Source organism: Brassica oleracea, chromosome C2 (assembly GCF_000695525.1).
Source record: "Brassica oleracea var. oleracea cultivar TO1000 chromosome C2, BOL, whole genome shotgun sequence".
NCBI lineage: Eukaryota > Viridiplantae > Streptophyta > Magnoliopsida > Brassicales > Brassicaceae > Brassica > Brassica oleracea.
The window spans coordinates 503,915-518,355 of NC_027749.1; the positions used below are offsets into that span (position 1 = coordinate 503,915).

The 14,441-nt window shown below is 39.7% G+C and overlaps 3 protein-coding genes and 1 non-coding gene across 7 annotated transcripts; 1 reads left to right on the top strand and 3 right to left on the bottom strand.

Moving 5' to 3' along the window:
• Positions 1 to 167: 167 nt before the first annotated feature.
• LOC106327019 (serine/threonine-protein kinase CDL1) lies at positions 168 to 2,408 on the bottom strand. Its single transcript, XM_013765017.1, has 5 exons — positions 2,162 to 2,408; positions 1,499 to 1,680; positions 1,234 to 1,423; positions 775 to 1,166; positions 168 to 704 (listed from the first exon to the last, which is right to left on the bottom strand). The coding sequence occupies exons 1-5, from the start codon at positions 2,259 to 2,261 to the stop codon at positions 438 to 440; spliced, it is 1,131 nt and encodes a 376-aa protein (XP_013620471.1). The 5' UTR covers positions 2,262 to 2,408; the 3' UTR covers positions 168 to 437.
• Positions 2,409 to 2,675: 267 nt separating this feature from the next.
• On the bottom strand, positions 2,676 to 6,270 carry LOC106327018 (two-component response regulator-like APRR7). Of its 2 annotated transcripts, none has more exons than XM_013765016.1 (9): positions 6,161 to 6,270; positions 5,561 to 5,864; positions 5,276 to 5,437; positions 5,034 to 5,167; positions 4,759 to 4,923; positions 4,494 to 4,668; positions 3,957 to 4,392; positions 3,274 to 3,865; positions 2,676 to 3,170 (listed from the first exon to the last, which is right to left on the bottom strand). In XM_013765016.1, the coding sequence occupies exons 2-9, from the start codon at positions 5,844 to 5,846 to the stop codon at positions 3,051 to 3,053; spliced, it is 2,070 nt and encodes a 689-aa protein (XP_013620470.1). In that variant the 5' UTR covers positions 5,847 to 5,864; positions 6,161 to 6,270; the 3' UTR covers positions 2,676 to 3,050. The 2 variants fall into 2 exon arrangements, with proteins under 2 accessions (XP_013620470.1, XP_013620469.1); XM_013765015.1 differs by having other exon boundaries at positions 6,121 to 6,268.
• Positions 6,271 to 6,626: 356 nt separating this feature from the next.
• TRNAS-UGA lies at positions 6,627 to 6,708 on the bottom strand. Its single transcript has one exon. It is a non-coding gene; the product is annotated as a tRNA-Ser (tRNA).
• Positions 6,709 to 7,522: 814 nt separating this feature from the next.
• LOC106327010 (E3 ubiquitin-protein ligase UPL4) lies at positions 7,523 to 14,381 on the top strand. Of its 3 annotated transcripts, XM_013765005.1 has the most exons (17): positions 7,523 to 7,686; positions 7,968 to 8,606; positions 8,679 to 8,789; positions 8,874 to 8,990; positions 9,087 to 9,245; positions 9,334 to 9,495; positions 9,643 to 9,792; positions 9,889 to 10,010; positions 10,092 to 11,178; positions 11,538 to 12,701; positions 12,799 to 13,029; positions 13,107 to 13,211; positions 13,298 to 13,378; positions 13,459 to 13,527; positions 13,626 to 13,754; positions 13,860 to 13,943; positions 14,061 to 14,126. In XM_013765005.1, exons 2-17 carry the CDS (start codon positions 7,977 to 7,979, stop codon positions 14,124 to 14,126), a joined length of 4,467 nt encoding a protein of 1,488 aa, XP_013620459.1. In that variant the 5' UTR covers positions 7,523 to 7,686; positions 7,968 to 7,976. The 3 variants fall into 3 exon arrangements, with proteins under 3 accessions (XP_013620459.1, XP_013620460.1, XP_013620458.1); XM_013765006.1 differs by having other exon boundaries at positions 13,860 to 14,381; XM_013765004.1 differs by lacking the exon at positions 7,523 to 7,686 and having other exon boundaries at positions 7,977 to 8,606; positions 14,061 to 14,381.
• Positions 14,382 to 14,441: the final 60 nt, after the last annotated feature.

Consider the following 14,441-nt stretch of genomic DNA (forward strand, 5'->3'; position numbering starts at 1 on the left):
ACTCTAATGATTCTATTGCTAGACCAAGAAACTATACATTTGCATCACAGTTTACAGCATTAGACTTTTACCTTTTCCCCTATAAGCACAGATGATGGTAATACAATCAAAATCTGCACACATTAAGTATTGAATCTATAGAAGTATATAGTACAATAATTCTGGAATGAAACAGATACATTACTGAATACCATATAATGAAATATTGTCACATTACAAAGCAGTTGCTACATAAACATTACATGTGTAGATCCATCAACTATAACAACATTACAAACTGGCCTCTATGTGAAAACTCTCTCTTCTTACACATATCTACAAACAACTCTTAAGAAACACTTTCATGCTTAGTCTGACACCCATCCCAATAAAAAGACAGCTCGGGAAGGTCTAGTGTAATTAACTCACACGGCGTTGCGGTTCTCAGGATTTGTTTTTCAGACCACCCTCTTTGATCTAGGTGGAGTCCCAGGACCGAAAAGAGAGCCTTGGACTGGCTGAGACATAGGATCAAACCTCTGGGAAGCGAGGTAAGTGAGTGCAGTGACAACATCAGCGATAACAGGCCTTAGATTTGGCTGCTCTTGCACACACATTGCCGCCACAGCAAGGGCTTGGTACAATCCTCTCGGAGGGTATTGACCTTGAATCATTGGATCAGCCATTTGTGAGAATTTCCTCCTGTCTTTAAACAGAGGCCTTGCCTGAAACAGAGACAATTAGAATGACGAATCTATAGAGAGAAAACAAAGTTTGTTCTGTTACTGTTCTCACCCACGCAACCAGATTCTGTTCTCCAGTACATCTCGAATTGTCTATCGCTTTCCTACCGGTTATGATCTCCAAAAGAACCACACCGAAGCTGTAAACGTCTGATTTGAGTGTTAGCTGCCCTGTCATTGCGTACTCGGGAGCACAGTATCCGTATGTTCCCATAACCCGAGTGGAGACATGAGACTTGTCACCCACTGGGCCGAGTTTAGCCAAACCGAAGTCAGATAGCTTCGGGAAGTAGTCATCTCCGAGCAAAATGTTGGAGCATTTCAAGTCCCGGTAGATCACTGGAGGCATGGTTTTGTCGTGCAGATACTCTAATCCTTTCGCAGCACCTGCGGCTATTTTCATTCTGGTGTTCCAGTCAAGTGGCTGCTTACCAGGTGAAATGTCTGGAGAAAGAAAAAAAGCAAATTTATAGACTTTTAAACCATCCAAAATGTAGATTCAAAGGCATACCGTGCAAATGATCTTCAAGTGACCCTAGAGGCATGTATTCATAGACGAGAAGCCTTTGATCTCCATCAGCGCAATAACCAATAAGGTTCACAAGATTTGGGTGATGAAGAAGACTCAACATGAGAACCTCAACGAGGAACTCTCTGTTTCCTTGTAAACCATTATGATCAAGCTGCTTGATAGCCGCTGTCTACAAAATGAAGAATATAATATCAGTGAGCTTTCACTAACTACTAATGACTTTAAGGAAAAAAAAGGAACGAACCTGGTCAGTGCTTGCTAAGTAACCTTTGTAAACTCTACCAAATCCTCCTTCTCCTATAAGACATTCTTTCCTGAAGTTTCTAGTGGCGGTAGCTAGCTCAGAGAATGTAAACGTTTGTGCCACAATGTTATCAGACCCTCTGCTTTTGGATTCACTCACAGACGATTTGGCCTTAGATCTCTCTACCAACAACAAAAAGAAAGAAAGCCAGAAGAAATAAGATTACTCGGCACAAGCTGAGCACAAGTGTGTCTCAAGATCAATGCTTTACACAGTAGGATCAACAAACCAAAGTAATCTTCATGAGACAATAATTAAAAGTTATCATCTTTAATGGCAAAAGGCCAGTAATAGCAACAGACCCATTACACTAAAACTAGTGAAAGACAACACCAACACGAGCTCAAGTAAAGCAAATGAGAGCAAGATACTTGTAATAGTAGCACAAGTGGATCAAAACAAGCTACTAATCGAAGGAATCAAAATCTTTCCAAAAAAAAAAAGTCAAAAACCCTAATCAGCATTACCAAACAGTAGCTCATCGGAATCAGACAGCGATGTAATGACAAAAGCTTACTGATTTCTATAATTGTGTCCTAGAAGGGTTAAAACCAGAATAAAAAAAAATGATGTAATTGGGAGCATCGTTCTTGACAACAGTACCTGAAGCAGAGACAGAACAATTTCTGCTGAGGTTTTCGTCACTGTTGCTCCTCTTCTTAGTCTTCCCACTCGATTTCCCAGAGCACGGGATCCAACCCATCAGCTCCTCTATCTCCTTCTTCTTCCGATGATTCTTCCTTCCTTTCGATTGATCTCGAAAGCAAGAGAGCAGAGAGAGAGAAAAGCTCACAACTTTGAAAATGGAAAAGAGTACGCCAATCGCTGGATTTTTCGGTTTTTTATTATTTTCTTTCTAAATTTAAATGCTTTGTGATACAAATTAATGTATAACGTGTTTGACTTTTGCCTTTTATGAAAATTAATTTCGAACGTCGTATCATCCATCAACTACCCATGAAAATTACACCTTTAATAATTTTCTTAAAGCAATCAAATGGTTTCCAGATAAGAGATTATTCTTTCTAACAAATGTGTTAAAAAGAAAGAATATTTGTAATAGAAATGCTGAAACTAATAGTTTTTTTTTTTGTAATTTTGCAATACACATGCCATATAATACTAGAAGAAGAGATGATGCTGATACAAAAATACGAGACTGTATCCTACTCGGCTTCAACAACAAAGCTTATACAAAAAAAATATACAACCAGTGGTTATTGCTTTACAAGTTTACAACATCTACACAACTCATGAACCAAATCCTTTTCTCCTGAATCCACAAACCAGACCATAACAAGTCGTGTCCTTGTTTCGTGGAATAGTTGTAGTAGTAGTAGTATCAAAGAATCAGACTTTTGAGGGTAATGAAAGTTTGTTAAAAAAACAGGTGATAGATAGATTGATTTACTGATAGGTCCCAACAAAGATGATGAGAAGGTTACCATTTTTTTTAAAGCTGATAAGTGTTGGTTTTGTAGAGAACTTCCTGTCAGCTATCCTCAACGTTTTTTATGTCGTTATCATTCGTTGCATCAGCTGTTTTACGCACGAACTGGCCACGGACACGAGGGCGTTGTTCTGCTAGTTTTTTCCTGCTTTGGTATCGTACCTGAGAAAAAGAAAAACACATTTTTATGAATCATATGACTACATGTTTAAGTTAACACATGCAAATGTTTTGAAATAACAATCAAAAGCTTTTAAGTTGTTACCTTCTTTCTGAAGCACCTCTCTTTTCTCTTCTGACGGAACTTTGTCAAAGCAGCTTCTCTTTGAGACATCTTATTTTCATCTGCAACATTCCCACTACCACTTCCACTTCCACTACCATCACCAGCACCATTAGCACTGCCCGTATTCATCCCTCCTCCAGCATTCATGCCATTGCTACTTCCATATGGATCATTGCTTCCGTGACCACTACCTGATCCACTTCCATTCACACTGTAATTCACTGCGTTGTTGTTACCTTCAATCGCTTCGTTGTACACATTTGAGGATCCACGTTGTGGCGGTAACTTCCGCTCAGGGATGTGAACAGGATTATAGGACGTGTGGTGATGATGATCACAAGGTAGAGGCTGAATCGATGAGTGCTTAACTGTTGAAGATCCTGCCGAGCTCACTTTTGGAGCTCCAGTCGTGGAACTCATTTCCAAGTTATTGCTCCCGAAGCGTGAGTGATGATTATTGGGGAGACTCTCGTTCATGTTTAGGTGACAATCACACGCCGCTTCAGTCTTCTTTGTAAGATCTTGGCAATTAATATCATGAAGCTTATTGTTATTTGCGGCTGGATTATACCTTTACAAGTCCAACAATCGATCTCATAAGTCTTCAATACAACCTTCTAAGGTTATGTATTAAAAAAAAACAGAGCTTTTAGGATAAGTACCTTGAGAAAGCTGACCCCTCTGAACGCCTCAGCACATTGCGGTCTTCTCTAACTATTGTCCCATCATCTTTGGTTCCACGATGCCTCTTTGAACTATGTTCAACGTCCATCAGCTCTTCAGAGGTTTTGACGGCAGCTTCACCGGTATCTAAAGTTTTGCAGTGTGGGTTAGGCGCCTCCGGTTCTCTGTTATCTTGAAGGTGGCTAGACATAGCTTTGAAACCCGATCCTCCATCTTCATGCATTTGTTTACTTGAAGGACTTTCACTGTTGAGATCCAACGGTCCTTTTCCAACTTTCAATTTCCATTTGCTAGAGCTCTTTTCAAATGAATTCTCCTGTCTCAGGATGCCAGTGGTTTTAGTTAGGGGCTCATCTTTTGAATCATCATTTCTACGAATACTAATCTCCAAGTCTCTACCCATTGTGACATCTTCTGCAGAAATTATGGAAAAAAATGTTCACTATCATGTTTTTAAGTTTGAATATAAAGAAGAGTACGGAAGAAACTGAGAGATCACAGCTTCCTTTATTTACCAATTTTTTCATCCTGTTCTTGAGTCTCCTTCTCAGCAGGTGCTGCAACCAAGTGATTATTGGGAAACTCGGGGTTTGAATGTACCACTTGTGCGCATGTGCTATCAACTCTATCCCATAGAGACACGGCTCGTGGACTGTCATCAACCTCCACAGCTTTCTTCGTCCAAGAGCTCTGAAGAAAAGATATATCAAAAACAAATCCTGATCGTTTGCAAAGTAAAACTTCCGAATGAATTAGAAGTTTTTGCGCATTTTCTCTTACCTGGGCACCACTCCCATCACTACTTCCATCACTAGCATTCAGGCCAATGCTCCCATTTTCATTCTCACCACTGTGTCCTGAATCGTTGTCAGATTTTATAATATTCTTTGATTTCACGGACTTTTGAGTTTGATGTGTTCCGCTTTCACTTCCACTGCCACTAGACTGTGAACATGAAACAAGGAAAACCATGAGAAAACCAAAAGACAGATACCAATTCACAATTAGATAAAACAAATACCAACAATTTTTCAGATACAAGCAAGGGGACTTACACTTTGACATCTTCTCCAAACATGTTGCCAAAGGATTTTAAGCTCGTTTTTCCTTATCGGCTTAACGAGAAAGTCAACTGCTCCTTTTGATAAGCATTTAAAGATCAGCCCCATTGAGTCATGAGATGACATCACTGCAACAAAAGAAAAAACACTCACAGGGGAATGTAGTTAAAAGCATCTACTTCACCATCCGAACCGGAAGCTTGAGAAGAATCAATGAGAAGAGACAAAACACTCACTGATGACAGGGATGTTGCGGCGAGATTTGTGATTCAAAATCTTGCATAAGAGGCCGACACCAGATAAGTAAGGCATGACTACCTCAGTCAACACAATGTCAATATGATTGTTTAGATCTTCCAACACCTTCCAAGCTTGCACACCATTTGCTACCTCCACAACTGACATAAGAAAGTTAATAAGCACTCAGAACACCAAGTAAAAAATAAAAGTTGCTTCTCATTATCTATTAGTGGATGCAAAGATGGTATGCAACAAGTAAAGTCATAGTCTTGAGAACTGACCTTCATAGCTACAGTTACGAAGAAGGGCAGTAACAATGTAACGAGTACAGTCATCATTTTCCACCAGCAGCACTCTGATGGTTCTGACGTGAAGAAACCTTTCCCAACAAACAGTGGCCTGCGTTTGTTGCGACAGTGGAACTTGCAATCCAGGTGAGGAGCCTTGGCCAGGCCCATTTCTCGCATCCATAGGGACTCCATTGCCTTTATCTTCTCCTCCACTATGCCTCTCTTTCGTTTTAAGATCAGTAACTGGATAACCCTCACCGTTCTCATCACCATTCATCACACCAATCCTGCTTCACTGCGTTCAAACGAATCAAAATAATTTTTTTTTTTTTCAAAATAATTAAAAAACTTACTTCTCCTAAACTATAATTGTCACATAATCGACCAATCACTCAGATTAAAGGAGCAAAGAGTTTGAAGACAACGAATTGTGAAACCAGCAAGCAAGGCAATCAAGTAATTTTCTACAGAATCATCAAATCGAAAAATTCCAAATCGAAACTAATCACATCAAAAGAAAACACAAAGGCATAAGCTGGAGCTGATCTTACAATAAACTAATCCTGCAACGAAGAATCTGAGCTTCTCTACCTCTAAGAAAAGTAAAAAGAGAGTGAGGGAGGCTTTTTTTCAAGTCTCTCTGAGAGTCGAAATCGGAGACGACCGTAAGCCACCGATTTTTTTTAATTTCCCGGAGGTAGTAGATAGATAGATATAGATATTATTTTAAGTTTTTTTTTTTTTTGTAGCGGAAAAATAATAATTAAGCAATTGTAATATCTGACGTGGAGAAAGTAAGGGTCATGAACGTCCGATAAGAGCCACGTCAGATGGGATATTTCCACATGGATATCAAAAACAGTCGTCAGGAGAGGCTAGTGGTAGTGGCAAATCTAAGTGTAGTTAGAAAATATAATCTGGACCGTCGATTAGATTTTGGTTGAAGAGACTGGCGTTTTAATGATTCTATAGATTCTGGGTTTTAAGATATGGGCCGTAATTAGGCTTTTAGTATGTCATACGTCCAATAAGAAGTACTTAAAAACAAAAAAAGATCCGTCGACAGCAGGGTTCGAACCTGCGCGGGCGAAGCCCAATAGATTTCAAGTCTATCTCCTTAACCACTCGGACATATCGACTATTTGTCTGTTGTAGACCACAAGAGATTTAATCGCTATTCAATTTTTGAGAAAAAGATTTATGTTATAGTTGTGTTCAGAACCACTTCCCATTGTTTCCAACACCTTTTATTTATTTATTTCGCATTACTTTTGTTGTCGACTGATCAAAGGTAAACTTGCAACTAAAGATAGATTGAGCTGAACTATCTGACGGCTCACGTAGGAGGTAAAATAGATTTTGATATATTAAAAATCTTCTTCATTTTTTCTAAATCATCCATAATGTTAACCAGATTTTAAATTAATTATCATGAAAAACAAAGAAATTGATATTTAATTATAGCTGCTTAATATAATTATATTCACTCAGATATAGTAGGCGGAAGAATCGATTGTTTGTTCATAATCCCATCTCATGAGCCGACCTATCTTTAATACATTTCTATACGCAACCCAAAGGTAAACGAACTACTAATAGTTGCATTAATTATTTATTAGAGAACTAATCAGGCTATAAATAATCAATACACATGTGATTAATTTGTCAAAAAGGAAAACAAGCTTTTGATTAATTGCACGGCTTTACACAGTTAATCACGATACGTGGCACCAGCAACCACATGAAGCGGTGCTAAATACTCTAATGACTCCAAAATCGGAAAAGAAACGACTTACAAAATTTTACATCCGTCGGATATTATTTCAACCAATACTAAACCGTCCGATATAATCATTCCTTTCCCCACATTCGGCGTACCGTGTGCACATCCGCACCTGATAATTCATAAAACATTACAAATATTTTTTTAATTAACAACCATCATCATCTTAAGCAGATAAGCAAGGAAGATACAACAATATACAGAGAGAGAGAAAGATATCATCGTGTGATTCCTGGACAAAACCCTAAGATTCTCCTCTTTTATTCAGTTTCTCAGAGGGTTATTTAAGTTTCTCGATACCAATCACAAAGGCGTTGGCTTTTTTTTTTCCACAGTGAGTTTTTTTAAAATTAAATTAAATTTTTGATTTTCAGTGCGATCGTGATCTTCATTTATTCCGTTTGTGTTTGCTAGTCCGACCATGATCATGATCTTTATGTTTTTTTTGTTCTGGTCAGTGAAGCGTCTCTGTGTACTTGTTTTGATTCACTGTGATAATGATCCTCTATGTTGATTCCTGGAGATTTTGAGGATTAATTGTGTTAATTAGAAACCTCTTAGCTTAATTGGGAAAGCATATAAGACTTAAATTTTGATCCTTTTGGTTTTGTATAGGTTGAAGAGATGGAGAACAGAGGACAGAAACGAATGGAGGTTGTGGGGGAGCCACCTGCTGATAAGAGAGCTTGCAACTCACAGGACTTCACATCTGGCGCCTCCTCTGTTCAGGCTCAACAAGCCAATGGTAACACTGATGCTGACATGGACACTTCTTCGTCTGCCTCTCCTTCGAGTCGTTCAGGTGGAGAACAAGACAGGGAGGAGGAGGAGGAGGAGGAGGAGGACTACGGATCCTGCGATTCTGATGATGCAGATCCGAGGAGGAGGGTGCTTCAGCGGTATCAGAGGGGGAGATCAACAGGCGATCAGCTGAAACTGAAGTCCCTCGTGACGAGGTTGAGTGAAGAAAACGATCCTTCTCTGCAGTTGACTGGTCTTACGGAGCTCTGTGAAGTGTTGTCTTTCTGTACTGAAGACTCTCTGTCCAGTGTGATGGCTGACTTGCTCTCGCGTGTGCTTGTTAAGTTGGCTAAGCATGAGAGCAATGCTGATATCATGTTGCTCGCGATCAGAGGGATTACTTACTTGTGTGATGTTTATCCGCGGTCGGTAGCGTTCCTTGTTAAACATGAGACCGTTCCTGCTCTCTGCCAAAGACTACTGACGATTGAGTACTTGGACGTTGCTGAGCAGGTACGGTATGCTTCAAGAGAGATTGTTTTTATCAATGTTTCATTCTAACTCTTGTCTTGTTATCTTGGCCAGTGTCTGCAAGCACTTGAGAAGATATCCAGAGATCAGCCAGTAGCATGCTTGAACGCTGGAGCAATTATGGCAGTGCTTTCGTATATCGATTTCTTCTCAACAAGCATACAGGTTAGCCATCTCAACAATGACTTGGTTTAGCTGGAATGGGTGACTTTATAAGACTTATCGACTTGAACATTGCATTTGCTTCAGAGAGTCGCAGTTTCTACTGTGGTGAATATATGTAGGAAGCTTCCATCTGAGCCTCCCTCGCCTGTCATGGATGCTGTTCCAGTATTATGCAATCTTCTTCAGTATGAAGACCGACAGGTCAGAATGATGATTAGTTCTTGTCCTCTTATCTTTCTCTTAACTGAAATAAATCTTCTTCTGCGAAGGATTGATAGCATTGTGTTCTGTTTGCAGCTGGTCGAGAGTGTCGCTATTTGCTTAACAAAAATAGCAGATCAAGTTAGCCAGTCACCTACAATGTTGGATCAACTATGTAGCCATGGACTAATCCATCAATCCACACATCTTTTAAACTTGAACAGCCGGACCACCCTATCTCAACCTGTTTACAACGTACATTAGATATCTTCTTCTTTTGGATTACCGTCCTTAGTAATCCATTGCATAAGTATAACATCATTGTACTTTGGCTTTGTGGCAGGGCGTGATTGGATTGCTAAGAAAACTATCTTCTGGTTCAACTTTAGCTTTCAGAACATTGTATGAGCTTAACATTGGCTACAGACTAAAAGAAATCATATCCACCTATGACATTTCTCATTCAGTGTCGTCTACACAGCCCCTCAATGCATGTTCCAACCAGGTTTGAGTTCTTTTATAAGTCACTCTTTTGTAATCAAACAGAGATTGTTTTTCTTTCCAAAATAGCTATGTATCAATGTAGATTTTGGTAGAAGGAATGCAATGATTATGATTTTAATGTTGGTTGTGGAACCAACTTACTACTCAGGTGCATGAAGTCTTGAAGTTGGTAATTGAGCTTCTTCCAGCTTCACCTGTAGATGATAATCAGCTGGCATTAGAAAAGGAAAGTTTTCTTGTAGATCAGCCTAATCTCTTGCAACAATTTGGAGCAGACATGCTTCCTGTTATGACTCAGGTTATTTCCTGACTTGTCAATTTAAATGCTCTGTACATATGAATATTATGGTTTTCTTTGAAGAGTATTATTATATATCTTGTGAGATATTTGTAGGTACTAAAATCTGGAGCTAGCGTTTATGTTTCTTATGGTTGCCTATCAGCAATTCACAAGCTGACTTGCTTAAGTAAGTCAGACGATCTTGTCGAGTTACTGAACAATGCTAACATTTCAAGGTACATTGTTTTGTAATCTTTTGAGAATTCATTAACCCGATTGTTTTCTAGCTAACAATAATGCGTTTCATGATGCTGCAGTGTTTTGGCGGGGATTTTGTCAAGGAAAGATCATCATGTGGTCGTTGTTGCACTACAGATTGCTGAAGTGCTTCTTAAGAAATACAGAGATGCTTTTTTGAATTCCTTCATAAAGGAGGGTGTCTTTTTCGCAATTGCAGCACTCCTAACTTCTGATAGGGGACAACAGATCAATCCAGTATCCGGTTTCATTCAAGGATCTGTTCCGAAAGAGATTGTGAAATGCTTGTGCCAATCTTTTGAAGGATCAGCTTCCTCTTCTTCACAAACTTGCAAGGTTGGAAATGATTCTGTCTACATCCTCGCAACACGTATCAAGGAGAGTTTCTTTGGACCTGAGGTATTCGACTCTCAGAAAGGCTTGACGGATGTCCTCCAGAGCCTCAAGAATCTGTCGGCAGAACTTAACGATTTGGTGACTGTACCTGTTGACACGCATGTCCTGCATGGTGAGAGGTTCTTCTCAATATGGAATCAAATCATGGAAAGGCTGAATGAAAGGGAATCTGTGTCCACTTTTGAATTTACTGAGAGTGGAGTTGTGAAGGCTGTGGCAAATTATATGTCTAATGGACTCTACGAAAGGAAACTCAGCAAAGGCGACCCTGAATGTGATAGTTTACCACTTGTTGGTAACAGATTTGAAGTGTTCACAAGATTACTTTGGTCTGATGGCGAGGCAACTCCATCCGTGTTGATACAGAAGCTCCAAAACTCCTTATCTTCTTTAGAAAACTACCCAATTGTCCTAAGCCAGTTGTTGAAGCAAAGGAACTGTTTCGCTGCCATTCCGAATGGGCGTTGCATAAGTTATCCAGTCCTAAGAGTTCGTTTTGCTAAAGCAGAGGGGGAGACTTGTCTGCGTGATTACTCCCCAAACTTTGTTACCGTTGACCCACTTTGCTACTTGGACGCTGTCGGTCAATGCCTGTGGCCCCAAGTGAATTTGAAACCTTTAAATTCCGTCGAAGCGAAAGATCAGGCTATAGAATGTCAATCTTCACAACTGCAGTCAACTTCGATATCTTGTCAAGGTGAAAGCTCAAGCCATATGGAGATTGACAGTCCTAATGCATCTCAGTTGCAGGTAGTTTCTAATCTTTAGCTTTATGAAAGTAATAGCATGTGCAAGTTTTCTTCTATCTTGAGGTTTTGCTTTGATTAGGAGGGATTTAAACAGTCCTAATGCATCTCAGTTGCAGGTAGTTCAATATAAATTTAGGTGAAACAATGTATTAGAACAGAACTCTTTGATTATTACTCTTACTTTTGCATCATAAACGATTATTTACGCCTTCATGGTTTCCACCAGTAGCAGTATTCTGAATTAAGATAAGCATTAGGTAATGTTTTGGGTTTTGGTTATCTTTACTTCTCTCCAAGCTTCTTTTGTTGGTTATTGTAGTAACTTTATCTTTTGTGTTTGGAAAATTTATATGCGTCCAGGGATCTCAAGAGGAGGAAGACCAAGATCACCTTATAGATTCAGGAGAAGAGAATTCTTCCTCATCTAAAGAAGAGGATGTGCGACCTCGACTTCTGTTTCGTCTGGAAGGGCTTGAACTAGACCCCTCTTTGACTGTTTATCAGGCAATTCTCTCGCACAAACTAAAATCAGAAAATGAGACTACCAACGATTCAAAGCTGAGTGGACACCACACCATCACTTACGAAAGGGCTCCACAGCTTGCAGAGTCTCATGAAAATCTGTTTCCTCTCGGATCTATGGACAACGACGAGCATCACCCGTTTTTATCCTACTTGTTTGCTCATAGACTCGGTTTGCGCCACAGAGTGACAAGTCCTCCTGCGTATGCCATACTATTTCTGCTTAAGAGTCTGGAGGGCATGAACAGATTTCTCTTTCACCTGATTTGTCATGAAAGGATTAATGCTTTTGGGGAAGGTAGGCTGGAGAGTTTGGATGATCTAAGGGTGCAGGTTCGTCCGGTGCCATATGCTGAGTTTGTTAGCTCTAAGCTTACAGAGAAGTTGGAGCAGCAGCTGCGTGACTCGTTTGCTGTGTCAACCTGCGGTCTACCACCGTGGTTTAATGATCTAATGGATTCATGCCCATTCCTGTTTAGTTTCGAAGTCAAATCTAAATACTTCCGACTTGCAGCATTCGGTCCACAGCAAGTCCATAATCAGACACAACACCTTGGCAGTTCAAATGTTCATGGTGACGGGCGCTCAGTAACTGTTAGCTTACCTCGTAAAAAGTTTTTAGCTTGCCGTGAAAAGATTCTGGAGTCTGCTGCGAAAATGATGGACCTACACGGCACCCAGAAGGTGGCCGTTGAGGTTGAGTACAGTGAAGAAGTCGGAACTGGCCTTGGGCCAACGCTGGAGTTCTACACACTTGTCAGTAGAGCATTTCAAAATCCGGATCTTGGTATGTGGAGGAGTGATCCTAGCTCCTTGGCTGGAAAACCAATGGTACCTCCTTCAGGACTCTTTCCACGCCCTTGGTCAGCTACATCAGCTGCTTTTCCAGGTGTGCTGCAGAAGTTTGTTCTCTTGGGGACAGTGGTAGCCAAGGCTCTACAAGATGGACGAGTCTTGGACATTCCTTTCTCTAAAACCTTCTATAAACTAATTCTCGGACAGGTAAATTGGGTTCTTCAAGCAATTCTCATCTTACATATGAATCTCTTTCCAACTTTTGTAACAATCTTATGGAGCAAGTGTTTTTTCTTTCTTGTAGGAGCTGAGTTCATTTGACATTCACTTCGTTGACCCTGAGCTTTGTAAGACACTGGTGGAATTACAAGCTCTGGCACTTAGGAGAAAGGTTATCTCAGAATCACAAAGTGATGTCCGAGCAGGCAAGAGTGATTTAAGTTTCCGTGGAACAAAGATTGAGGACCTTTGTCTTGAATTTGCCCTGCCTGGGTACACGGACTATGTTCTCGCTCCCCAGTTTGCTAATGATATGGTAAGTTTTGTGAACAAGCGTCTTTCTTAAGTTTCCTGCACATTGTAGATTAATATCTACTCTCCTTTTCATTCTAGGTAAATTTGGATAACCTCGAGGAGTATGTAAAGGCTATTGTCAATGCTACAATATGTGACGGGATCCAAAAACAAGTGGAAGCGTTTCGGTCTGGATTTAACAAAGTATGTAACCTTCTCTTTAGCTTCTTTTTTCCTCTATAGGTTTTAAGGTTGCTTGAATCATTACTTTTGTTATTACACGCTTTCAGGTTTTCCCTATTGAACATCTTAAGATATTCAATGAAGAAGAACTGGAAACTTTGTTGTGTGGAGAACGAGATCTCTTTAATGTAAGTAAACCTTCAGGTTCTATGGGTTTGTGTACCGTTTTTCATCAACTGAGAAGCTTATTAAGTTCTTCCTTTTGCAGATGAATGAAGTCTTGGACCACATCAAGTTTGATCATGGTTATACTTCTAGCAGCCCACCAGTTCAAAATGTTGGTGGATCAAACTCAAACCAACTGCTTTTTTTTTCTTCTTGTTTTTGATTTTGTGTATCTAACTAAATGGTTCAAATGTTTTTTTTTTATTTTAGTTGTTGGAGATTCTGCATGAGTTTGACAAGGAGCAACAGCGAGCTTTTCTGCAATTTGTAACAGGATGTCCTCGGCTACCCCCTGGCGGTTTGGCGTCTCTCAGTCCCAAACTTACCATTGTCCGCAAGGTCCACTGTGACTGAAAGCTTCTCTATGTTTTCTTTCATTATATGTTATATAATCTCTTTCTTTTCTCATCTGCCTTGCCCTTTTTTCATTTGTTGTTGAAACAGCACGGTAGTGATTCATCAGAAACAGACCTGCCTAGTGTGATGACATGCGCCAATTATCTGAAACTTCCACCTTACTCTTCCAAAGTGACATCTCTCTTTATCTTTGTTTAACCACTCTTTTTCTCTGGACAATAGCCGGTCTCAGGATCGATCTCACTGTGTTGTGTTTCTGCTTTTTGTTTTCTTGTCTGTGTATCGCAGGAAAAGATGAAGGAGAAGCTGATCTATGCCATAACCGAAGGGCAAGGTTCCTTCCACCTCTCTTGAGTTAGCATCTTGTAAAAATTAGCAGAAGCGGTAGGAGAAGAGAAGAGTGGAATGTTAGAAGAAAACAAGAGGATGCTCTTCCTTCACATTGGGTTTAATGTTTTCTTTTATTAGGATTTTGTACAAAAGAAATAGTAATCAGTAGAAATAGAAAGACATCAAAACTTTATTTCTTTTCTTTTGGACGTTGATGTGTGCATAGAAAAATCTAACTCCCATTTTGGAATAATATATAAATAAATAATTTCGAAGGAAGTATAGATTTATATATTTCATGCATTATACTCCACAAATTCATGCGATAAATATCATTAG